Genomic DNA, 26,364 nt, shown 5'->3' with positions numbered 1-26,364 from the left:
CCAAGTGTACTTCCTTTCGTTCCTGTTCTAAAGCTTTGTAATAAACTTTCCCTCCTGCCCTAAAACTTGCCTCGGTCTCTCCCGCTGTCTTGTGCCCCTCGGTTGAATTCTTTCTTCTGAGGAGGCAAGAATTGAGGTTGCTGCAGACCTGTTATGGATTCACTGCTGTTAACACCCTGGCCTTGGTCCTTCCTTCTCTTTGCCTTTTAAACACTATGGAGGACTAAATCCTCTGACGGGTACCTGAGGGGCCTGCTCTTCCAGTTTGCAAATAGGGCACCCTGGGGCAATATGTAGCAGGTGGTGGTAGGACTTCTGCTAAGAGCCTTTGAAAGAAAAATCAGGGGAACTTCCAAACCTACCATAAGTTTAACAGCTGTGACTTAGGAATATAGTGGATCATTGAAAAAAAAAAAAAAAAAAAAAACTGATTTAAGAGAGCGGACATTCAAGAGTTACATCCTCAGCCTTAAAACAGAGGCAGTTTCAAAACAGGGACTCTTTCGGGGACCAATTACCAAACAGATGAGAGCTACCACCACCCACCTCCCACAGCTCCAACAGTACCACTAAGAACTAAAACTATAAAACAGTCATTCCTTAACTGACAGAATTAAAAGTAAATACAAAATGAACAAAATCAGAAATAATGAAGCTCTGGGAATACAACTGATTAACCATTTCTTTGTATTTTTATTGATTTTTTTTTTTTAAATTTCTGCCCAGTTACGACAACGAAATGGGAAACCACAATTACAATTCACAAATCATGGCATGAAAAACAACACACACCCCATCAGGAATTACACCAAACCCTTTCCTTTTTATTCATTCAAAAGAGAGTCCAATACACAAATGTCAAATATGAGCACTGTCATTTTTTTTTTTTTTTCTTAGAAGGGGGAAAAACATTTATTTTGGCAGTGCTTTGACAATTCCTGGAAGTGGTTTTGATACCACAAGTTGCAGGAATAGAAACCCTAACAAACTTGGAGGGCATTTGTTTGAGAGGCAAGGGACGCCTTGCTTAGAAAACATTCCTCTTGTGCTTAGTGAATCGCCTGTCGCCTCGGTGGGCTGCTGTGTCTTTCCAGGTGTTGAAAGAGAAAACAGAATTTCTTGCATAGACAGCTGAAGAGTCCTGTAGAGCAGAGTGATTTTTCTATCTCCAACCCTCCTCCCACCCTGAAACAAATTCGCAAGCTTCCCTGGAGCATCTTTTGGTCACATGACCCTCTATCATGGTAACCCTTTTGCTAAGACACGTGTGACACCAACGTTTCTTCTGACACTGCTTCTCTAGGGTTCAGATGACAGCACAAAACATCACTTGTCAAAAATATTAGATATTATGAATGTGGGCGTTTATGTTCATAACAGCAAATACTTTGCAGGGTGTGTCACCAAAAGGAGCATTTTCGTCATTCAATATGGTCCCTCGGGAGTTAGCCCAAAATCATACAAATAAGACTTTTTCTAAAGACGGGTCAAAGTTGGTTAATTTGACAGTTGAGGAACTGTCTCATGCCAATTAAAAAACTCTTACTGCCCAACTATTCAATGGTCCAAAAAGCAATGACATGTTACCATTCAGTTTTACACACATGCACACGCACACACAGACGCGCACACACACACGAGAACTGTGACAAAAGGATTCACCAGATGAATCGTGTGACTGTGTTCTAAAAGAAAACACTCTCAAACTTCAGGTGTCCTATTCAAGTACTAAGAAAATGCAAACACAGTCTGATCCCATTTGATTTTTATGATCACAATAAATCACTCTCTGAACTGCAGGTTCTGGAGTCAGTGAAATTAACGCCTGGGGCACAAAATATTCTACAAAAATCGGTGTGTGATTTCTAGCAGGGCAGCCGCTTGCTCGTTATTTCTTTTAAAAAACATGTTGAGACTGTGGCCTTCCAAGAGTCAATACTTTACGAAAGAAGTAAGAGTAGTGAGTACCAGCAACTCACTCTTTTTGTCTGACGCTGGCGAGAAGCAGTCAGTTTTATACATTTTCAATCAACCCACGGAGGAGGCAAATGTAAACAGAGTTTTTTACACTCTCCAAAAAACGTGTTACTACTGTAGCGTATGCTGTTTGGCCCAATTAAAAGGAGACTGAAGAGCAATTTGTTGGTTTGCTTTTTAAGTTTTACCTCGTGAAGATTTTAAAACGAGGGTTTTACTAGTTCTTGGCAGGACTGTCCAATCAGAGGTTCTGTATTTATAAATAACCCATGTGGGATTATGCTCTCCAATGAGCATAATTGGAGTCTAAATTCACAACCTTAAGGTCTGACAGCCAGATGTGGAAGGTCTGCAAAGAGCTCTGCTAATAAGTAATATGTTTGCAAAGTGCTCTGCTAAGTAAGGTACTTATTACAGAGCACTTTGTAAGATTCAGAACTGACTCCTGATTATCTTAAGCCATTAAAAAGACTCAAGTTTTGCATGGACTTTTTGTCCTCTTTGGCCCCTGAGTGTGCCCCATCTCTGCCCGGCACTAATAACGTGTGGAAAGCAAGGATTTCCCACCAGCGTGCCCGATCATTTATATAGGCAGGACCTTTATTGAAAAGAAGGGAAGGGACACAGTCTTAAATGCACATTTAAGGTTCTTTCTGATTATTGGCAATCTCTATGAACCAACACTTAATCCATGGGCTAACAGAGTTGTTTTTTTTTTTTTTTTTTAAGCTGAGGAGGATTAAAGAATAAAGAAAAAACAACAAAGTCTTATACTAAAATAAGAAATCAGCCCCATCTTGGCACAGTTCTCATGCAGAATATTGCACCCAGTGTGAACTAACGCTAGAAGCTTCAAACTGTATAAATTTAAATGTATTTGCATATTATAAAAATAAAGATAAACATATACATATTTTACACTAGTTATGGAACAGCAATGAACGTCAGTCGATCCCTCTTTCACATTTAACAGAACTGAAATCTGAGTGCTCTAAATACTGCCACCTGTACTGTAACTATGGCTTATATGTGCACGGAAAACAAAATCCCTGAGAAGCCATTCGACTTTTTTTTTTTTTTTCTTTTCTTCAAGTAGCGCGCTCCTTGGAGGATCACAGTTCTGAGGTTCAGGTTGTAAAACATTTGCTCCATCTTCTCGCCCATGCTTCCCCCGCTACCCCCTCCCCACCTCTTCCCCAATCTTCCAAAAAGCATCCTGCAAGCACGCATTGTCACTCAAGTTCACAGAACACGCCGGGGGGGAGTGCAGAGGGTCTGCCAGGTGCAAAAAATGGTCCAGGTGTTCAGATGCTCTCTTTTCTCCATGGAAATTCCACAGCCACAAACATCACTGGTTTCTGTGCTTTTCACCAACGTTCTTCCTGTATGGGAGGACAAGAAGAAAGCACAGAGATGACAAAAAGGTACTGGACAATGCTACCCTCCCAGAAAAGGAAGTGATGATAGAAATCTATTTTCTCACATATTTTCATTTCTACTTCTAGGACATTATAAATATGTAAATGTCAGGCAACTAATGTCCCCACAAAGGAAAGAGTCATTTTAGCAGTCTATTTGCCAAACATTTCTGTTGGTGTGTTAAGCTCAGTTCAGCTATAAAGAGGGAATTGTACTAATTGGCTGTCACCACTTATTCCACTGTAATTTTATAGCTTAACTAGACCTCTAATTAACAACCCAAAACTCTAACCACGGAACTGTTTCCTTTCAATAAACACGCACAGTCACACATAGACACACACCAAATAATCCTCTAGGAGAAGGAATATATACTAAAAAGTGAGATGTCTGTCCACCTAAAATGCATGATTTTACTTAAAATGTTATACGTTAAGTTGTCCACGAAAATCTGGAGTCTGATCAATATAGAATGAGGAGACTACTGCAGCCTCAGCAAACAAACAAAGTGGCATTCAGTTCCAGTAAAATGGTTAGAGGAAAAATATCAAGTGTTTTTCTCATTTTTGCTTCCCTACAATGACACGTGATGGAATGTTTTGTAAAGTGTGTGTGTGTTTTTTTAAGCAACTTTTAATAAAATATACAAAGACATTGAAAGGAAAGGAAAAAGGAGTTACGATTCCTTTCCCCCAATCCCCCATCTCTCGTTAGGAGAGACAGTGATTTCATGGACACTGATAATTCAGCATCTGCCTAAACACTTCTCCAGTCCCTACAAGATTCAGCCATGGGCTCATTCAAGCATGAGAATAATGACATCACCAAAACAAACAAACAAAGAAAAACAAAAACCTCTCATTTACTAACTACATGCCAGGAGTTAGGTTGTTCACTCTAGTGCATTATTTATCTTCAACTCCTGACAATCCCACCATGTAAGCTCCGTCTTATCAGCATCTTACTAAGAAGGGAACTAAGGTTCCAAAAGGTGAAATAACTTCCCCAAGGGTGCATACTAGCAAGTGGCAGAGCCAGGCCTTTCACTAGGGTGATCTGACTCCAAAGCTAAAAGAGAAGTTAGATATTTGGAGCCCTAGGGAAGAATTTCACATTTCTACGGCACTTTGCCACGAGAATTTTTTTAATGCCTGTTAATATAGTAAACTCCCAGAAGAGAGGGTTTTGAAAACTGCCTCAAATTCAACTAATAATATAATCAACCTAACTGTAAGGACGGCAGTGTAAAAACACACGTTTCAACCCAGCAGCTAACTCTGGTGGTGTGAGTTTTGGGTTCACGTAGAGATGTGCTACATAAACATTTTCCCACTGAATCTAACAGACCTTCGGAAATGCAGACAGTCTGCTCCCGGCCTACATGTAAGACTGAGAAACACAAGAATACCTAATCAAGGGCACCTAGAGGGAATATCCCACTGTTCAACCAGCTTGAAAATTGTTTCACATCTATGCCTTTTTCCACATTTGGGACCTAGAGAAAACCACCATCAAAATCACCAGCCTTCTCTGTTTCTCCCCACCTCTCTATCTCCATAAACTTGTCCTCCTCCTTCAAGACCCACCTCAAATACGACTTCCTAGAACTTTTTCTCATTCTTCCTGGTAGAGTTCCTTCTTCCCTGTGCTTACGGGACTCTGTTCATACACCTATCATGGCAGGTACCATGTTTCAATTATAATTAGACTCTGACAAGTTTGTCTGATTATGGCTTTGATTCTCCTCTTCTCCAAAGAGGCTATTAGGTTCTGGAGGGCAGGATCTGATTTAGTGCTTTATGCATCCTCAACACCCGGCCCAATGCCTACTAGAGGATAATGACTCAACAAAGATCTGTTGAACGGATGGGTCAGATGTGATGAAAAAGCCACAGGTAAAAAGTAGCCAAGATACTATGAGACTATTACCAAAAGAAGTATATAAAAAGTATTGAGGAGAGCCAGGTGCAGCAGCTCATGCCTGTAATCCCAGTGTTTGGAAGACTGAGGCAGACGGATCAACTGAGATCAAGAGTTTGAGATCAGCCTGGCCAATATGGCAAAACCCTGTCTCTACTAAAAATGCAAAAATGAGCCAGGCTGGTGGTGCACGCCTGTAGTCAAAGCTACTCGGGGAGCTGAGGCAGGATAATCGCTTGAACCCGGGAGGCGGAGGTTGCAGTGAACCAAGATTGTGCTACTACACCACAGCCTGGGTGACAGACCGAGACTCTGTCTGAAACAAACAAACAAAAAAGTATTGAGGAAACGTGAAGAACAGAGTGACTGGTTACAGTGAGGATGATTAGCGGCGGCTTCCCGGAGGAGCTGACCTATGACCTTGGCCTCAGCAACCAATGGGCCTTCACTGGTAGGAGAGAAGGGCAGCAGCCAGCCAGGGGACTGAGAGGTAGCCAGGGCCCACCATGGTTGACCTCCCACAGAAAGGGAGTGTCCTGTGTGTTGGCAGAGTGCCTGGGGTCTGACTGTGCAGGGCCTCGTGAGCCATGGCCAGGAGGTTTGAACTTGAGCTTGTTATCACCAGGAAGCCATCCAAGGCTTTTCCAGAGGGAGAGACATGGTGGGGTCTGATGTTAAAAGATAATTAATGTTGGTTTGAAGGACAAAAAGATAAGAGAGCAGGCAGCCAGCTGAGACTCAGTCACAGGAACCTTGGCAGAGATGGGGGAAGTGGTGGCTGGGGCGGGGGGGGGTCAGGCCCTAGAAAGAAGCCCGAGGCTGGAGCTGAAGATATGGGTCAAATTCATTCATGTCAGGACACTGACGGGAAGGGATAAAAGGTGTGGGAGAATTATTACACACGAGGAAGAAAGCAGAGGAAAGCATTGAGGCTCACGGACTCCTAGCTTGGGGCCCATGGTGCAAAGCTACGCCGTTGCCAAAGACAGGTCACAGATTGAGGAAGAACTTTGGGGGAGGAAGGCAATAAATTCAGCTGTATACCTGTGAAGCCTACAGGACATCCAGGGATGATGCCAGGTGAGACACTGGAAACAGAGGTCTGGAGTTGAAGGAAGGAGCCAGCCTGGGGGGTGCCCAGCCCCCGAGTCCTCCCAGGTTAGGGAATTGAAATCTGCCCTTCCGAGATGCAACAAAGAAATTATGACTCAAGGTACTGAGACGCTTAGGCTGAAACTGAAGCCATGGCGTGTTGTATTAACCATGTCTTTTATTTTCTGTATTCTGGTGCTTTCCTATCCTGGGCCTTGCAGACTCTGGAGGGACTGTCTCTCCCAGGATTAGCCAATTCCTAGAGATGGTAAAAACAACTTGCCCGGAGTACACTCTTCAAATACAAACCAACTAATCCTGAACCCACACCCGGAACACCTCCTTTACTGGCTCTCACACTGTAGGCCACCATCCACCTGCCCCTGAGCCAGGTGCCAGATGACTAAGGCAACCCCTCCACCCCAGGGCCACTGAGATTATTCAAATGAGCCTGTCCTAGACCTGCCTACCCGGTCTTGCCCATTCTTCCCCTCATGCCCCCAGTCCTTTCCTCCATGTGACCATCCCGGTACTCCCTGTGTAGTTTCTGAAGGTGTGGACCCACCTGATGTTTTATTTCTGCATAATAGTAAAATTTTTAAAAAATGACTTCCTTTTTTGAACAAGGATCTAAGATCACTGTCTATGCAATATCCTAGTAAATTAAGCAAAAGAATCAAGCAGTTCCCTTCTTCCTAATTCCCACAAGCAACTTGATTCTAGAGAAGTATAAGGTTTGTCTAGGATTCCTGCTCTCCAAAATCTCTTCAATCCCAACACCCCCATATCCCCTCTAATCTCTCCGAGTCCTCAAGAGGGCCTTACCTACTTAAGAAATTCTCTCTGCTTCACGGAGACTTACCCTTAAAAATTGGTGCTCCTAAAGTCACAGTTTGGGTACAGTAAAAATGATGGCATAAGGAAAAGAAGCACTATCTTTTCCACTTAATTTTCCAAGAAAGTATGAAGATACCTAAGCAGAGAGGGAAAAATTCCAGTATCAATGTGGCTGATGGGAGACTAAATAATTAAAGAAACACAATTCCTCACAGCTTGTTAAAACAGCAAGGCAAAGAGCTGTCTCACTCCTTGCATAGAACAAAACAAATCAATGCAAATCAATGTGAAACGCCCCACAGGCAACGTCCACAAGCGGCCTTTTCTTATCAAACACCATCCCTTCCTCACCCTCTGTATTTTAAAATTCTGCGGTCAGTGAAAAATTCTCCATTGTGACGAAGCCTAATTCATCTCACGCCATTGCTTTTTAAAAATCTTTTATCAAGTTTATACTAATTTGTGTGCTAGTAGACATATATGGCCTGTTTATCTGGTGATATAAAGGCTACAAACTTCATCCTGCTTTTTATGAAAGGCAACTGCAACTGGTCTTAAATGTCTTTATGTCAAAACGATGTTACTGCCGAAATTCCTGTGCAAAGTCATCACAGTACTTTTGAGAATAGTTACAAACAGCAAGTAACTGGAATTTAGTGGGGATCTTGCTTGAATGGGAACTCTATGGTATATAGGCAATCATCCAAGATTTTAAAAGGGATTTTTGAAATGCAGTAACTCAGCCTTCCCCTCTATTATTATTAGTACTTTCTAAAAAAGGAGAAAGCTTAGCTCAACAATTTTCAAACCACCCCCACCTTTTTTTTTTTTTTGGTAATTTTACAATACATGATCAGCCAAAATCAGAATGAACTTCCTTCTTCAGTCTCAGAACTCCCACCACTCCCCACATATCGGAGCACAGAGAGATACAGTATCGCTGCAGGAGAAACTTCAACCATCAGGAAACAAGAGTAACACATGCCCACTTCCTGTACATTCAAGGGTCAGTCCATTAAGAAACCACATGTCAGAATGTGGGTCGCATTCCAGTAATGCCTCAAGGTAAAACATTTTCATACGATGACCTGTTGAATTTTCTTGGTCTTTTACACAAAAATCAGTAGATAAACTGGGTTATCTGGCAGGTTATCGAAGAGTCTTCAGTTTGGTGGAGGAGGGAGTTGCTCTAAAGCTCTTTGGAAGGAGAAAGAGAAGCATTCTGCAGGATCCCTGAGAATGAAACGCAACCAGCAAGCTGTCATTTGTCCAGAGAAGCTCACGCTCCCTGGGAACTGGAATATTCGGTCTCACCCTGAAGAGTAGCTGGACAGAGACAGGAATTCACGAATAAAAGCTTTAAAAGATTATGCGTTCTACTTGCTTCCTACCTTGCCCACCGGAAGTATATGTCTGCCCTCTGTTTTGACTCCTAATGTCAAGGCTCAGTACCCCTGAAATATCTAGGGTCTAATTAGGCTGCCATGAAGAAGTTCTAAAGGAGGAGCTCTCCAAGCAGCTCCAGCTCCTCTCCACCATCCAGGAAATAGGGGGCTGGCAGTGGGAGGAGCAAGACAAGCCACTGTCTTTAGACTGAACTGTGCCAAGGATAACGTGTTTATGAGAACCTCTTTAAAACTCAGAAATCGGCGGGGTGCAGTGGCTCATGCCTGTAATCCCAGCACTTTGAGAGGCTGCGGCGGGCGGATCATGAGGTCAGGAGATCGAGACCATCCTGGCTAACATGGTGAAACCCCGTCTCTACTAAAAATACAAAAATTAGTTGGGCATGGTGGCATGTGCCTGTAGTCCCAGCTACTCGGGGGCTAACAGGAGAATCACTTGAACCCAGGGGGCAGAGGTTGCAGTGAGCCGAGATCGCGCCACTGTACTCCAGCCTGGGTGAAGGAGTGAGACTCTGTCTCAAAACAAAACAAAACAAAACAAAAAGCAAACAAAAAACTGAGAAATCTGCTACATACTAACACACCAGCCAGCAAAACCATTCCTGAAAGTGACACTAAAAATATTTATTGGCCGGGCGTGTGGCTCACGCCTGTGATCCTAGCACTTTGGGAGGCCAAGGCGGGTGTATTACCTGAGGTCGGGAGTTCAAGACCAGCCTGGCCAACATGGTGAAACCCCGTCTCTACTAAGAATACAAAAAATAAAAAATTAGCCAGGTGCAGTGGCGCGTGCCTGTAATCCCAGCTACTGTGGAGGCTGAGGCAAGAGAATTGCTCGAACCCAGGAGGTGGAGGTTGTGGTGAGCCGAGATCATGCCACTGCACTCCAGCCTGGGCTACAGAGTGAGACGTCATCTCAAAAAAACAAAACAAAACAGAAAAACAACAACAAAAAACTTACTGACTGCATGAACTAGGTGTTGGATAAGACACAAGTTAACTGAAAATAGGCAGGAGATTTCTTTTTGGGGTGAGGAAAATGTTCTAAAATTAGATTGTGGTGATGGTTGTATAAATACAACTCTGTAAATACATCAGTTATCATTGCACGGGCGAGTTTTCTGGTATGGAAATTATACATCCATAAAGCTTTTAAAAATGTATCTGTCACAATTGGTATCCTTGAGGAGGTGAGAATTTTTCAGAGCAACCCAGGCCAATCTGCTACTAGGTGAATGTTCACCTCATCTTAAATGCAGATATCCTTGAAAATCAACTCAAGATATGGAAATTACTCACATTTCTATCTGATAATCAGCAAAGGGGACAAGAAAGCCACTCAGCTCCTGTTTCTCCCTGGAGGGGGAGGTGCAGAAGGCGAGGCATTTCATCCTGTTCCTGAAACTTCTTCCCAATGAAACACTGGTGGAGACCTCAACCACCAATCCACTGAGACAAGTTATAAGAGTAAATCATGTTCTTAAAAAAAAAAAAAAAAAAAATCACTACCTACTCCTTATTCTCTGTCTCTCCCCATGGGGGAATAAAACATCTAGAAATTTTTAAAAATTAGAAATAGAAAAGCTTGGAATTCATTTAAAAAGGCCAATCAGATAACAGTCATCTATGGTTTCTTCTTTATAAAGAAAGCATTGCAGCACCATTAGTCAAAGACAGGCAGTTAAATGACAAGTCTCTGATTTGACCAATAAAGGAGAGGAGTAAACCAGTCAAAGAAGAGCTTGGAATGTCTTTTTAAAAACCATCATAAGATCTAGATCAGCCACCTAAGCCCCACACCGACCAGCAATCACCTAGGGTGATGACTCTGGTGTACCCAGGAGCCTTCTGGTAGGCACCCATCATCCCGGCATGATGACTGACAGCCGTCCCATCACTCTCAATCCTCTCGTGATTTGAACAGTAAGTGATATGTTCACCTTATCTGAGAGTGGCAGGGACTGTGCTGAGGCTGAGAGCAGACAGCATGGACAGTTTTGCCTTTGGGCTGCAGAGCAGGTATTGACCACAGAGCAGTCTTAAGGCCCCACTGGCCAGGGAGCCCACCCTTAGAGGCATGGACTGGAAAACTGAGCCATCAGAAAGTTGTGTACACATGTGAGACTCATCTGGGTGGCTTCTTTTGTTTTTTAATGACTCATGCCTGGTCCCTTCCCCGAGAAATTCTAACTTAACATGTCTGATTAAGAAAGTTTGACTTTGGCCAGGCATGGTGGCTCATGCCTGTAATCCCAGCATTTTGGGAGGTTGAGGCAGGTGGATCACTTGAGGTTAGGAGTTCGAGACCAGCCCAGCCAACATGGTGAAACCTCGTCTCTACCAAAAAAATACAAAAAATTAGCCAGATGTGGTGGCATACGCCTGTAGTCCTAGCTACTCAGGAGGCTGAGGCAGAAGAATCACTTGAACCCTGGAGGTGGAGGTTGCCATGAGCTGAGATTGCACCACTGCACTCCAGCCTGGGTGACAGAATGAGACCCTTTGTCAAAAAAGAAAAAAAAAAAAAGCCTGACCTCTATGGTGACCTGCTTAAGTTACTTTGGCTGGAGTTGAAAGCCAGTGCAATAGCCCCGGACTTCCAATGTCTAGTGCCTGCTGAGACCCCAAGTCTCAGGTTCAGGCCCAAGCTGTGTTGACTTAACTACCTTCTTTGCCAGCTATCATGGATCACCCCACATCTCCCGCTTCCAATCCACTGTCATCCACCCATGAATGGGACCTTCCCCGGAGGCTGGTCCGGCCTCCACATGGTTTTGTTTTCGTTTTGTGTTCATGGATGTAAACTGTGGGTACTTAAGGCTGCGAAGGTGGGGGAACACTGGGCAGCTTGAGCACAGGCTTCACATCTACGTGTGCTTTCCTATGAAGTCACACAAGAGATCATTTACCCCTTGCGGCTGCAGTAAAATATGGTAATGTCCAAGAAACGTCTTGCCAGGAATATGAAACTTTCCTATCTGGAGAACATTCCTTCATCTAGAGCTGAGAATTATATTGCAAAGCTGTCATCCATTTCATGAGACTTTCTTTTTCAACCTATTTCAAAATAAAATGATTCTGATCGCTAGGTCAAAAGTGGTTGAATCCCTCAAGAGGCTCCCTGAGCATCTAGATGTCTGCCGCCACGTACCGCAGCTTATCCAGGCCTTTAAGGCTGCTTGTTCGTTCGGGTTCGATACGCTGTTGAGAGAGAAGCTGCTAACATTTTGTTCAGGTTGGTATAAATGTGGTCTTTCTGTGGCAGTACAAGAAGCCCACGGGAAAACACTGATAAAGCTGGCTCGGTGCCGGGAAGGTTTCTCGTACAAATGGATGTTTTAACTCCTACCTCTATTGCACCTATGCGACGGCATGTGGCTATGGCAAAACAATAGGTTCACGTCTCTCTTGGCTCTGGAAAGTTGACACCAATGCAAAGTATATTTAATTTTTGTTTCCTCTGTTTCATACCCTGCTGGTTCTGTAATATCCCCTTGAACTTTAAGAACTTACGGGGTATTAAAAAAAAAAAGAGAGAGAGAGAAGAAAAAGAAAACACATAATATCCCCTTATCCATCCTCACCCAGGTGTATCTGAAAGAAAGGGACCAATGTGTACAATTTCAAAGAAATTTTAAAAAAACAATAAAATTTCTGTTGTTTGATATGTTCAGGACAGGGGATTATTCCGGTTAATAGTAGAATTTCACAATTACTTTTGCACCAACCTAATAATAGTTACTCTGTAGTCCTATTTTAATATTTAAGAAGCACTTCAAGATTCACAATGACTTAGGGTCAGTGATAAATTAAACTATGCACATGATAGTTAAATAGTACTCTGAACACAGGGCATTAGGTAAGAGTTTCCCTTGGGTGTTCAGTGATATTTTCCAGCAAGGATAGATTAAGGATGTTCTATGTAATGAGTTTCCCAGTTTGGAGAAACGGGGCACTGAGCCGGGTGCCCCCTACTTCTACTGCAGCAGCTACTGAATGAGAACGCCACTGGGAACCCTTGCTTTGCAGGGAGCACACCAAAGGCAGGGCAGCTGCCACGTGAGGGGCGAGCCACGGACACCTGTCACACTGCCTGGAATGCAGCTGGACAGCAAGTTTCCCAAGAGGAGATGACAGGTCACAATTCCCAAAGGTACACTTTCTGACCTCCCTAAAAAAAAGGCTTAGATTCCTATATAATTTTTTCATTAAAAAATTCCATGTGGCCAGCTAGGAACAAAAAGTTGAGTTTGCTGCATGGATATGAATACTGTGCTGCAGAAATCATGGTGCTGACATCACGCAGATAATGAGACCTGACCTGAGAAGATTGTGGCTGCTGCTTTTCAGGATCTGAGGGAAACAGGCATCTCATCTCAGCTTGAAAGTGGCCTATTTGGTTCTTAATACAAGCAAAACAAAACAAAAAAACACATACACAAAACCCAAACAAACAGGCTGAGTGTTATCTAGAATAGTAACCTAATGTTCTATCCAAAATGTACTTTGCACGTGTACATTCTCTGTCTTCAAGCCCATTTAGGGCCAAGGTGGTGGCAAACTGCACAGCCCTTGATTTTCAAGGACTGACTCAAAAATCAGAACCATGCAAAAAAAAACAATCTATTACTGACTTTCTGCAGGCTGTGCTCATGGAATGGGCCTGCACTGTTTTTGGATGTGACAGCCAACTTAATTCTGCAATGACAAGAGTTAAGTAAGACTGCCCATCAAAAAAATATGTTCTTTTGTAACCCCAGCACTTTGGGAGGCCAAGACGGACAGATCACGAGGTCAGGAGATCAAGATCATCCTGGCTAACACGGTGAAACCCCGTCTCTACTAAAAATACAAAAAAATTAGCTGGGCGTGGTGGCGGGCATCTGTAGTCCCAGCTACTCGGGAGACTGAGACAGGAGAATGGCATGAACCCGGGAGGCGGAGCTTGCAGTGAGCCGAGATCGTGCCACTGCACTCCTGCCTGGGCGACAGAGCGAGACTCCATCTCAAAAAAAAAAAAAAAAAAAAAATGTTCTTTTTGGTTGCATATACCTGCAAATAAACTAAAAACCAATGAACTGTACACTTAGGTAAGTGAACTATGGTATGTGAATGACATCTCAAAAAGGCTGTTAAAAAAATGTTCTGACTTTATTAAAAAAAAAAAATCACAAAAAAGAGGAAACAAAAGTTCCTGTTTTGCTGCATAAGTCATGATGCTGATGTCACCCAGAAGAATTATGTCTGCTCAGGAGGACTTTGCAAGGTCTGTGCAGATGCAGTTTAACCTGGATTTTTGTTGTCATATCTATGGGGCCAGGATCAGGAGCCGGGTCCGGGGGCCAGAGGGACTTTGGGAACTCACTTGGAACAGGGGCTGATCACAGTCGGCGTGGGTGGGTAAACCAAGGCAACATTCACTCGCTCGCTGCCGTTCTTGGGGCAGATGATCTCTGCCACTCCTTCTGGTCTGGGCTGACTCAGCAACTCCCCTGCAGGAGGAGAGAGAAAAATGTGTTACGGAGATGTGCCCTAAAAATGGGCTCACTTTACAAAGAAAGCACTGCTTGGGGATGGGAGCAGGGGAGAAGGGCAGAGGTGAAGCAGCGAAGGGTCTGAGAACAAATGTGCAACCAAGAACAGCAGAACTGCCTGGGCACTGGTTCCAACGCCTACATTCTCCTCTGCGTCACCGTGAAGAAAATTCTCGTGGTCATGGCAGGAAGGCCCACACTAGACAAAGACAGCATCTGTCACTGCTCTGCTCACCTTCCTGCTAACAGACTGACTCCAGGGATCTTTATCTAGATGTCACCGACTGAGCCAGAGTCCCTAGAGCCCACTGAAGCAAGGGCTGCCAAGGAGGTGTTCATAATTAGGATTTGGGGCAGATGGGACTCAAGCAGACCACAGCAACCGTTCAACAAAGCCCTGTATAAATGATCTGGAAACAGAGCAGACTAAACGTGTTAAAAAGGCAAACAGCCTAAGATGAGCCCAACCTCCTCCGGGCAAGGGGACTGCCCTGATAGGTATGTGTGAAGTGGATGCACCAACACAACACTATCTAGACACATAATTAACCTAATGGATCACCACAGTACCTAAAGGAAGGCTATTACTCTGCATGCCCTGGATGTAATCTCTCTTCAACTAGATCACTAAATCTCTAAAAGCAGTGATGACTTCCATTCTCTTATCCACATACCCAGGGCACCGTGCCCTTTCTCAGAGTACTCAAGAAACAGCTCCTGGCTGAAGACGGGACACGTTATTGTTCAAACTGCCTTTTTTGTTGTTGTTTTTGAGACAGGGTCTTGCTTTGTCACCCAGGCTGAAGTGCAGTGGACTAATCATAGCTCGCTGCAGCCTCAATCTCCCAGGCTCAGTGATCCTCCCACCTCAGACTCCCGAGTAGCTGGGACCACAGGTATGCAGCACTACATCTGGCTAAATGTTAACCTTTTCCTTTATTTTTGTAGAGACGGGAGTCTCGATATGTTTTCCAGGCTGGTCTCAAACTTCTGGCCTCAAGCAATCCTCCTACCTCAGCCTCCCAAAGTGCTGGGATGACAAGTGTGAGCCACCATGTCTGGCTTCTAGAAAGTCAATTAACCAAATCAAGGATGTCAAATGTACGCCAACTGGGGAAAGACACTACTGCAATTAAAACTTCAACTCTATGCACCAACCACTTCTACTGCTGACTTGAAATTCTAGAGATTCCAGGCTGGGCGCAATGGTTCATGCCTATAATCCCAGAACTTTGGGAGGCCGAGGCAGGTGGATCACAAGGTCAGGAATTCGAGACCAGCCTGGCCAATATGGTGAAACCCCATCTCTACTAAAAATACAAAAATTAGCCAGGCGTTGGTGGCAGGTGCCTGTAGTCCCAGCTACTCAGGAGGCTGAGGCAGGTGAATCGCTTCAACCTGGGAGGCGGAGGTTGCAGTGAGCCGAGATTGTGCCACTGTACTCCAGCCTGGGTGACAGAGTGAGAATCTGTCTCAAAAAAAGAAAGAAAGAAAAGAAAAAAAAAAGAAATTCTAGAGACTCCAAAGAACAGCAGTCCCCTCATCCCTGGGAGATGCGTTCCAAGCCCCCAGCGGATGCCTGAAACTGAGGACAGTACCAAACACTATACAGGCTATGTTTTTGCCTATAAGTAGATACCTATGATAAAGTTTAATTTAAAAATTAAGCACAGTAAGAAATTAACAACAATAAATAGGACAATGAAAATAATATACTGTATTAATAATTAAAGTTATATGAATATGGTCTCTCAAAATATATTATTATGCTGCATTCACATGTATTTGGACCACAGTTGACTGCAGGTAACTGAAATCACAGAAAGTGAAACCACGGATAAGGGGACCACTGTATCTGCTGACATATCATGATATGCAATTCCTTTGCCTCAAAAGTACTGTATTTCCGGCTGGGCATGGTGGTTCACACCTCTAATCCCAGCACTTTGGGAGGCCAAGGTGGGTGGATGGCTTGAGCCCAGGAGTTTAAGACCAGCCTGGCCAACACGGTGAAACCCAGTCTCTACTAAAAACACAAAAATCAGCCAGGCGTGGTGGCGGGTGCCTGTAATCCCAGCTATTTGGGAGTCTGAGGCATGAGAATCACTTGAACCCGGGAGGCTGAGGTTTCAGTGAACTGAGATCGGGCCACTGCACTCCAGCCTGGGTGACAGAATGAGACTCCGTCTCAAAAAGCAAAACAAAACAAAAATACCATATTTCTAAATGTCTCATCCCCCGCAAAGCCCACAATGACAGCGCATGCCCATGTCAGCACCGGGCTGGCAGTTTTAAATGTACACCTCGTTTAATCGTCACAATGTCCCTAGATGGTTTATTCTCATTTTACAAATGAGGATGCTAACGCTCAGGGAGGTTATGCGACGTACCCAGAGTCAGGAGCGAACCAGTGGCAGACTTGGGATGTGAACTTGGGAACCCACTTCTGGGGCCCTTACTCTTTGCCCCCAGGCTAATGCCTCCTCCCAAAGCAGGGACTGCTTCTTTATGCCAGAACTCATCTTTCCTAAATGAGCAATCTAAAAACACTATTTTTAATTAATAAACCAAGCGGCATACTTTTATGAAAGACATTAATTTCCTGATGTGAACATTTTTATATAGTGTCACGCAATATTAACTGAATGTAATTTGAGTTCCTTAACCAAACTCCCGTAAACAGCAAACTGCTACAAAAGTTAATTTAGCATCATTAGCCTGTAGCATGGATATGTGGATATCAGAACTGTACTTCAAACACCAGCTAGGAAAAGATCCCCAAATATAAAAATGGAAGCTCAAAATGTAAACGTTAAATGCTTATCAAAGTAATAAAATGAACCCAAGTAACAGCACATTCCAGCTAGACTGGAACCTGGAAGGCGTCCAGTCCAAACATCAATTAATAAGTCAGAAGCTCGCTGAGTTTAACAGATTTGCTCCAAGTCCCACAGAGAGCTGCACGTCTGTAAACCAACCCACCCACCATGCACCACAGGAGCTAGGACTCCAACGAGAAGGCGCTGTGGGCACCCCAGTCTCTTAACACCCTTACTTCTGGGACTGCCCTCACCTAGCTCCTTGCCTGGTATTTTCAAGTTCTACTGTTGTCCTAAAATCATCCCCAGGGCTTGAACACAGATGGGGCCTCTTTGGTTTCCCCTGAAAACTCTCTCCTGGTTGGAATTCCACACAGGCCCCAGCTCCACCTGCTTTTATCTGCCTGGGCACTCAGAATAACAACTGTGGATGGATGCCAAGTCCCTGTCCTCAGCACCCATCCCTGGCACCAGCCTGGTGCAGTGGGCTTCTTGGCTAGTATATCATAGCTTGCGGTGGTCAGATCATTTTGCCAGAGAATTTGAAATAATAGGCTGGGGGCGCTGGCTCACACCTGTAATCCCAGCACTTTAGGAGGCCAAGGTGGGCGGATCACAAGGTCAGGAGATCGAGACTATCCTGGCCAACATGGTAAAACGCCGTTTCTACTAAAAATACAAAAAATTAGTGGGGCGTGGGGGCACACGCCTGTCGTCCCAGCTATTCGGGAGGCTGAGGCAGAAGAATCATTTGAACCTTGGAGGTGGAGGTTGCAGTGACCCGAGATCGCAGCACTGCACTCTAGCCTGGACAACAGAGTTAGACTCTGTCTCAAAAAAAAAAAAAAAAAAAAAAAGAAGAAAGAATGTACAGCAGACTACTAAGCCTCAATTATCAACTCTAACTGTACCCTAGACTCTCAGTCTCACACAGAGCCGGTAACTGGTTTTGTTTTTGGGTCTTATCTCTAGCAGCACCGCCATCCATGGAAACAGAGCATGAAGGTGGAAGGCATTGAGAAGTACGTGAAAAATTCACTTGATGTTAACAAATACTGAGCAACAAGAAGAACAGTCCATAATTTCCAGCACGTTTGTATCCTCCAACAACCTACTACGCGGTGCCAGTATCCTTAGGATTTCAGAAATGTGCACAGTTCCTAGATTAAGAACATAAGAAAAACAGCTTTTTCCTTTCAAAATGATCTTAATTCAAATATGAAGAATGGTTTATGTGTGTGCTATCTAGCAAAACAGAAGCTAATCATTCTCACATTTAACACAAACTTGATCTTCAAAATCAAGTGATTATTTCACTGAGTAACTAACTACTGAGACCTTACTGTGTGTAAGGACTGAAGAAGATGCGGGGGTCTGAGAGTTGAGGGCACAGCCTCCACCATGGAGGATCCCGGTGTCCACAAGGGAGGCCAGGTGTGCAAAGAACTGCAGTCGTGTACGATGAGGTCCCCAAGGAAATGTACATGAGATGCTGGAGGAGTTAGGAGAAAGAGAGATTCACACTGATTCACAGGACTGGGAAAGACCTCAGAGTGGGGAACGCTCAGCCGAAGGACCCAGCAACTTCTGTTATCAGAATGGAGAACAATGCATGCATTGTACCTTACCATCATACTGTAATGTATGTCAAACTGCAAAATAAACCTAAGTTAACCCAGGAGGAAGAAAAGATGACCACAGCAGCAACTGACATTTAGCGAGCACTTTTTATTAGCTGATGTATATGTACCATCCCAGTCTTCACGACAACACCAGAAGGTAGGGACAATTATTATCCTCATTATATACAGAAGAGGAAATTGAGGCTCAGATGCAAGAGGCAATTTGCCAATGGTCACAGGAAGAAGTGGCTGTGCTGAACTTCGACAGCAGGACTGACTAAACTCATCACTACCAGATATCCTGTGTCAAGGATATCATGATGTTTACATTAGGTAATACATACATGAAACATACTAAACACTGTATCTGACACCTAGTAGGTTCTTGACACTATTACTGTAGTCACGAGAAGATTTCTAAATATGCAAAGAGTTCATACACGTACATGTGAGGACACGGCAAGAAGACGCCGTATGTGAATCAGAAAGCCCTCACCAGATACCAGATCTGCTGGTACCTTGATCTTGGACTTAACCAACCTCCCACACTGTGAGAAATAGATTTCGGTTCCTTATAAGCTATCCAGTTATAAGTAATGAAGGGTAGGGTACGGAGCAGCTCCTTGGACAGTGGAGAAGCTTGCTGGGCTGCCCTAGGCCAGACTGTCCATGATCAGCTGGCCAAAGCTAGCAGGCCGGGGACTGTCCTCTGAGTGCCAACAAAATTCCCTAGGAAGCTATCTTGCGGGGTGAGGGAGCAGGCTGTGCGGAAAGCAGACTATAGAACTTTCTGGGAAACAGGATGAGGCACCAGCTGTGGTCCCTGAAAGGCCACCCACATGGGATGCTGAATTCATGGGGAAGGCAGCTAGAACGCCCTTAAAGGGGCGGAGTTGCTGCTGAACCTGCGAGGGACCTACCCAAGGTATCCAGGCTATCGGTGGATTCGGCAACAATCTTCCTGCTGAGCCACTAACAAGTCAGCTGGGGTACCCACAGGTATATTCCAGCACTAAGCCACACACACTCTTAGGCGATTCAAAGAGTCTACTAAAAATACTCTTGGGGATTCAAAGAGTGGTTTCCCAAAACCGTAGGGATGCTGCATTCTTCCTGTGAACAAGGTTTGCTCTTGGCTCAATTACGGAGTCAGCCCTCCTTATCAGTGAGTTTTGCATCCATGGATTCAACCAACTGCAGGTCCAAAAAAAAAATGTTTTTAAATTGTATCTGGGCTGGATGTGGTGGCTCATGCCTGTAATACCAGCACTTTGGGACGCTGAGGGGTGGGGGCAGGTCATTTGAAGTCAGGAGTTCAAGACCAGCCTGGTCAACATGGTGAAACCCCATCTCTACTAAAAATACGAAAATTAGCCAGGCACGGTGGTAGGCACCTGTAATCCCAGCTACTTGGGAGGCTGAGGCAGGAGAATTGCTTGAATCCGAAAGGCGGAGGTTGCAGTGAGCTGAAATCGCGCCACTGCGCTCTAGCCTGGGCAACAAAGCAAGATCCTGTCTCCAAAAAAAAAAAAAAAAAAAAGAAAAGAAAAGAAAAGAGAAATAAATTCCATCTGTACTGAACATGTATAGACGTTTTTCTCATCATTACTCCCTAAACAATATAGTATAACAGCTATTTACAGAACATTTGTATTGTATTAGTTATTACAGGTAACCTAGAGATGATTTAAAGTATAAGGGAGAAGGCTGGGAGCAGTGGCTCATGCCTATAATCCCAGCACTTTGGGAGGCTGAGGCGGGCAAATCACCTGAAGTCACAAATTAGAGACCAGCCTGGCCAACCTGGTGGAACTCTGGCTCTACTAAAAACACAAAACTTAGCCGGCTATCGTGGCACATGCCTGTAATCCCAGCTACTTGAGAGGCTGAGGCAGGAGAATCATTGGAACCCGGGAGGCAGAGGTTTCAGTAAGCTGAGATTATACCATTGCACTCCAGCCTGGGTGACAGAGTGAGACTCTGTCAAAAAAAGAAAAAAGAAAAAAAAAATGTATATATATTATAAAATAAAAAAAAGCATTCGGGAGGATGTTTGTAGGTTATGTGCAAATACCAAGTCACTGGCTATCAGGGACCTGACCAATCAAAGACTTTGGTACCCATGGGGGTCCTGGAACCAATGCCCCACAGATACCATTCCTTTTCAAAACGACTCAAACTGATATATGGTTCCAACGACAGCTACAAAAACTTACACAATGAAAAATTATGACCCTCTCCTAGAACTGTGTTTTCATTTTCAGCACGTATCTCTGCAACTCTTCAAAATGTAGGAATCCACTGAGTTCTGCGCAATTTAACAACGTAAGGAAATTTCCATTTCCAGGCATTTGTGGAATTCTCAAGTACGGTTTTGATTCTGAATGCTGAGACTTCTCTAAAAATAAAAATTAAAAAAAAAACCCAACACTCAGAAACACCTAGCTTCAGTGCCTTGAAGCTTTGGAAACCATTTGTGAAGTCTTATCAGTCACAGAGTACAATCGGCAGGGCAAACCAAACCAGGCCAGTTGGGGCCTCTCAGAGATGCCCTTAAGTCAGAATGCCCTCAGCACCTATCTTCAGCGAGTATTCATGGCCTGGTCACTAGGCAACGCTAAACAAACTCAATGTCAGCACTTGGCTTCCATTTCTTCCAAACCTCCTCCAAAGTGGCAATGGTTATAGGCAGAAGGAAGAAAAAAGGCCCCACTCTTGATTACTTCTGTGACTCACACAATGGTTCTCAGATTCTCCCAATGATTAACACCAGGGAAGCCGTGCCAGGCCCACACGCTGGGCATGGATGAGAGTCGCCTTTCAGTTTTCCCTTCATGGCAGGTACTCCACCTGGAACCCATGAGCTCAGCTTTTCCTTGTTTAGCACAAGTCCTGGCAGAAGACAATCGTCCTGACAGTAATGTTTGCTTGCTAATTACATAAAGCTTGTTAAAAATTATTTTTTTGGTTTGAAAGATAGGAGGGAGAAGTAGATTATTAAATGATCTCAGGTTTGCTAAACCAAGAAGAGCTGCATTTGGTCCAAGGGCCCCCTGAGGGATCGTCAGTCAGGTCTCTTCGAGATCAAAAAGCTGTGGCCTCAGATCACAATGCCCCTTCCAACGCATCTGGCAAACGTTCAACCACAGAAAACCAAGGGGAAAAAACTGCTATTAAAACTACTTTTCAAATCTCTACCAGAGTTTAGTCTCTTTCCTCACATTACAAGCTTATACAGTTGACCCTTGAACAATCAATACCCCAAGCAGTCAAAAATCCATGTATCATTTCTGACTACCCCAAAACTCAACTACGAAAAGCCTACTGTTGACTGGAAACCTTACCAATAATGTAATCAGTCGATTAGCAGATATTTTGTGTGTCACATATAGTATGTGCTGTATTCTTACAATAAAATAAGCTAGAAAAAAGAAACTACTATTAAGACAATCATGAGAAAGACAGAATATATTTACTATTCAGTAAGTGGAAGCGGACCATCATAAAGGTCTTCCTCATCAGTCTGTACACTGAGGAGGCTGGGGAGGAGGGGGAAGAGGAGGGGTTGGTCTCGTTGTCTCAGGGGTGGCAGAGGTGGAAGAAAATCCTTCTGTAAGTGGAGCTGTACAGTTCACACTCATGTGTGTTCAAGGGTCAACTGTACTTTCCTTTCATAATAACCTTTTATTCGGAGGGTTTTTTTTTTTGTTCTGTTTTTTGAGACGGAGTCTCGCTCTGTTGCCCAGGCTGGAGTGCAGTGGTATGATCTTGGCTCACTGCAACCTCCACCTCCCGAGATCAAGCAATTCTCCTGCCTCAGACTCCCAAATAGCTGGGACTACAGGCATGCACCACCATGCCTGGCTAATTTTTGTATTTTCAGTAGAGACGGGGTTTCGCCATGTTGGCCAGGCTAGTCTCTAACTCCTGTGACCTCAGGTGACCCGCCCACCTTGGCCTCCCAAAGTGCTGGGATTACAGGCGTGAGCCGCTGCACCCGGCCTCTTTGGGGGTTTGTTTTGTTTAAAAACACTTCATACACATCCAATCCTCTGTAGCATTCTTCCCTACGTCTTCCTCATGCCTGCTTATTTGCAGTTCCTCTTCCTCCTGCATTCTGTTTCTAACACCTGCAACAGAAGGAGAGCCCATCTCCCCTCCTCCAGGCCACTCTTCCTCCGGGACGCCCATCTGCTGCAAAAGCGTCAGGGTCTAGGCATCTCCAGAGTCCCTGGGGAGTTTCCTTCCCCAAGTGTCCATTACAACACTGGGATGACAGGCCAGGTGGAAACTTCTGGAGGGTTCCACTTTGAAGTGTGAGGCTCTACCAGACACAAAATAAATACTCCTCAGGGCCAGAATAAACATCCAGGGCCAGCAAGTGAACCTGGCTTACGTGGCATGTATTAGTATGTAGGAGAAATTTCCCCAGGGAGGTTGCAGGAAGCTGAGTCACCTACTAAGAAGGGCTTTATTTTTGGTTCTAAAAGACAGAACAATAGCAAAGTAAAATATTGTTCTATATCAAAGTTCTTTAAACTTACTGTTCTCAGCATCTTCATCAGTCCCAGATGAACCCTGATACTATACAAATTGCAGTAACACAAGAACAATAGATGATTTCTTTAGATTTTGTACGAGATTTCTCTGGAATTTCTAAAAATCCTAGAAAGGGGCGGGGTCCGGTGGCTCATGCCTGTAATCCCAGCACTTTGGGCGGCCAAGGCTGGCAGATCACTTGAGGTCAGGAGTTTGAGACCCAGCCTGGCCAACATGTTGAAACCCCCGTCTCTACTAAAAATACAAAAATTAGCCAGGTGAGGTGGTGCACAACTGTAATCCCAGCTACTTGGGAGGCTGAGGCGGAAGAATCTCTTGAACCCGGAGGCAAAGGTTGCAGAGAGCCGAGATGGTGCCACTGCACTCCAGCCTTGGGGACACAACCAGACTCTGTCTCGAAAAAAAAAAAAAAGAAAACCTAGAAAGGAACCATGGGACATCACCTGAAGCTTAAATTAGGTGGTTTGATGATGTTGGGGGATATAGAAAAATCATTCCTCAAAATATGGCACCTGAGTGCACTGGGCGCTTTTGAAAGCTGAGCGGCCTCAGAAATAAGCCTCAGAATGAAGGTCCCTCTAACCTCGTTTTGTGCCTCCCCAAATCCCAAGGGCAGGGACTATTTCTCGAATGTCCTTATCTGACCAAGAAAGCTTACCAAAAGAAACATAAAAGCTTTCTAAGCCCTCCCTGGAATCTCATTATCTCAGAAAAAAAGCCTGACGAATGTGACCACACCTGACAGACTTTTTCCCAAGATAAGGTCTGACTCTCAGTCCCATTCAGATTCCAAAGAGAATCACTTACAAGTTCATTTCGGTCTCTGTGGTCCATTCATTCTCCCTAATCATCACTTACTGCCTCTCAAAAGAACTGTCTACATTCTCATCTCTTCCCCCTCATGGAAAAGAGTATAGCTTCTGTATCCTACTGTGATTCCCCTCGAATGTTAATAAATTTACTTGCCTTAGTAATCTTCTTATTCTTATTAATTTGCCTTTCATCAGTTGATTTTCACTGAACCTTCTGAGAGCAAAGGAAAAGTTTTCCCTGCACCCCCTACAATGAAAAGAAAGCATTCGCGTGGATGGCGCGCACACTTAAAACCTCCCCATCCACAAGTGGTGGCCAGGGCTGGTGTGAAAGGTTGAGACTAATTCATGAAAGTGAATTAATAGTGGGACATATTGTGAGAAGCTGAAACTTCCGAGGTCAATGTTGCAAAGGAGAGCTAAGGAATTCTACAACATTATTCTCTTAGTAACAATAAAAAAAAAAAAGTAAAATGAACTTGAACCTGTCATTCATCTGTATGTATCACTATATATAGTGATATGTTTAGATATACAATGGTCCCCATAATCTGTGGTTTTTGCTTTCAAAGGTTTCAGCTACCAGCCATCAATCTGTGTCTGAAAACATTAAATGAAAAACTCCAGAAATAAACAATCATCAGTTTTAAATCTAGCACTGTTCTGAGTAGCAGGATGAAATTTCGAGCTGTCCAGCTCCATACCCCCCAGCACCGTGAACCCTCCTTCACCCAGGGTCCCCACACTGTAGACGCTCCCCTGGGAACCCTCCTTCTCCCAGTGTCCCCACACTGTAGACGCTCCCCTGGGAACCCTCCTTCTCCCAGTGTCCCCGCATTGTAGACACCCCCCCACCCCCCGGCTTATCACTTAGGCACTTTCTCGGTTATCAGATCCACTGTCAAAGTGTTGCAGTGCTTAATATATCACCCTTATTTTACTTCATAATGGCCCCAAAGTGCAAGAGTAGTGACGCTGGTGATTTGCATCTGCCAAAGAGAAGCTGTTAAGTGCTTTAGTAAAAAGCTGAAAGGTCTTGACTTAATAAGGAAACAAAAAAAATTGCATGCTGAAATTACTACATCTACAGTGAGAATGAATCTTCTATCTGTGAAACTGTGAAAAAGGAAAAATAAATCCGTGCTAGTTTTGCTGCTGCACCTCAAACTGCAAAAGGTGTGGTTATAGCACCTGCTAAGTGCTTAGTTAAAATGAAAAAGGCGTGACATTTGTGGGCGAAAGACATGACAGGAAACATTTTCTAACTGATGGCAACTGGGTTTTGTACCATTCGTGGTTTCATGTAACCAACGGGGGGGCTTGGAAAGTGTCCCTCGCAGGTAAGTGTTGGGGGAACGACTCTATAGCAAGAGTCCCCGGCGCTGGGGCCATGGACTGGTACAGGTCCATGGGCAGCACAGAAGGAGGTGAGTGGCAAGTGAGCAGGCAAAGTTTCATCTGTTTACAGCCCCTCCCCATTGCTCAAATTACCGCCCGAGCTCTATCTCTTGTCAGATCAGGGCAGCATTAGATTCTCATAGGAGCGGGCAAACCCTATTGTGAACTGCATATGTGAGGGATCTAGGTTGCGCGCTCCTTGTAAGAATCTAACACTTAATGATTTATCACTCCCATCACAAGATAGGACCAACTAGACACAGGAAAACAAGCTCAGGGCTCCCACTGATTCCACATTATAGTGAGTTGTATAATTATTTCATTATCTATTACAATGTAATAATAATAGAAATAAAGTGCACTATTAATGTAATGCCCTTGAGTCATGGTGAAACCATCCCACCAACCCCAATCTGTGGTGCCAAACAAGGTTGGAGACAGCTGCTCTACGGTGATATAGACATACAGTGAGATGCGCACACACCCTGTCCTCTGTTGCTCTATAATGGCCCTACATGTAAATATGACCTTAAGAAAATGTGGACAAGGACTTATACCATCCTCTCCTCACTGACCCTTAAAAGGTCTGACACCGTTGGACCCAAGTCAAAGCCGCCTCTTCCCGCCACTCACTCGTCCCACCACGCCTCCCTGCAGATGCGTGTGCCACTTGGCTCCATTTTGCTCGCTAAGGGTTTATATAAATACAAATCCACCCAAGAAAGGAAAACTATTTCCCCTTTTCCTGCTCTGGATAAAGTTCCAGCAGACTTGGCTAAGGATGAGACAAGCTTCACAGATCAAAGAGAGTTGGGGAGAGGGAGATGGGGAGGAGCAGAGCCCAAACCTAGCTCAGCCCTCTCCTCTCACAAAACGCAAGTCAAGATTATAAAAAGCCCACAGTGCTGCACCGAAGTGCTTTCAAAAGGTTACTCTTTATTTTGATAGCCTGTCACCTACTTCTTACT

General features: G+C 44.2%; 1 protein-coding gene across 3 annotated transcripts in view; it reads right to left on the bottom strand.

Annotated features, from left to right (window-relative positions):
• Positions 1-846: 846 nt before the first annotated feature.
• Positions 847-26,364, bottom strand: part of MFHAS1 (multifunctional ROCO family signaling regulator 1) — a 108,651-nt gene continuing 83,133 nt past the window's right edge. The window contains exons 2-4 of one of the 3 annotated variants that reach the window (XR_005235271.2): positions 14,017-14,143; positions 7,271-7,381; positions 847-3,359 (exon numbers count right to left, since the gene is read on the bottom strand). Coding sequence is in view for 2 of the 3 variants with exons in the window: in XM_007961685.3 (XP_007959876.1) it covers positions 3,326-3,359; positions 14,017-14,143 (161 nt within the window). In the remaining variant the exon portion in view is untranslated. The remainder of the gene's footprint in view (positions 3,360-7,270; positions 7,382-14,016; positions 14,144-26,364) is intronic. The other 2 variants (XM_007961685.3, XM_073017938.1) reach the window with 2 other exon arrangements.

This window comes from Chlorocebus sabaeus, chromosome 8 (assembly GCF_047675955.1).
Source record: "Chlorocebus sabaeus isolate Y175 chromosome 8, mChlSab1.0.hap1, whole genome shotgun sequence".
Lineage (NCBI taxonomy): Eukaryota > Metazoa > Chordata > Mammalia > Primates > Cercopithecidae > Chlorocebus > Chlorocebus sabaeus.
Note: the sequence above shows the minus strand (reverse complement) of the source record. Positions and strands in the feature narration are given on the sequence as shown.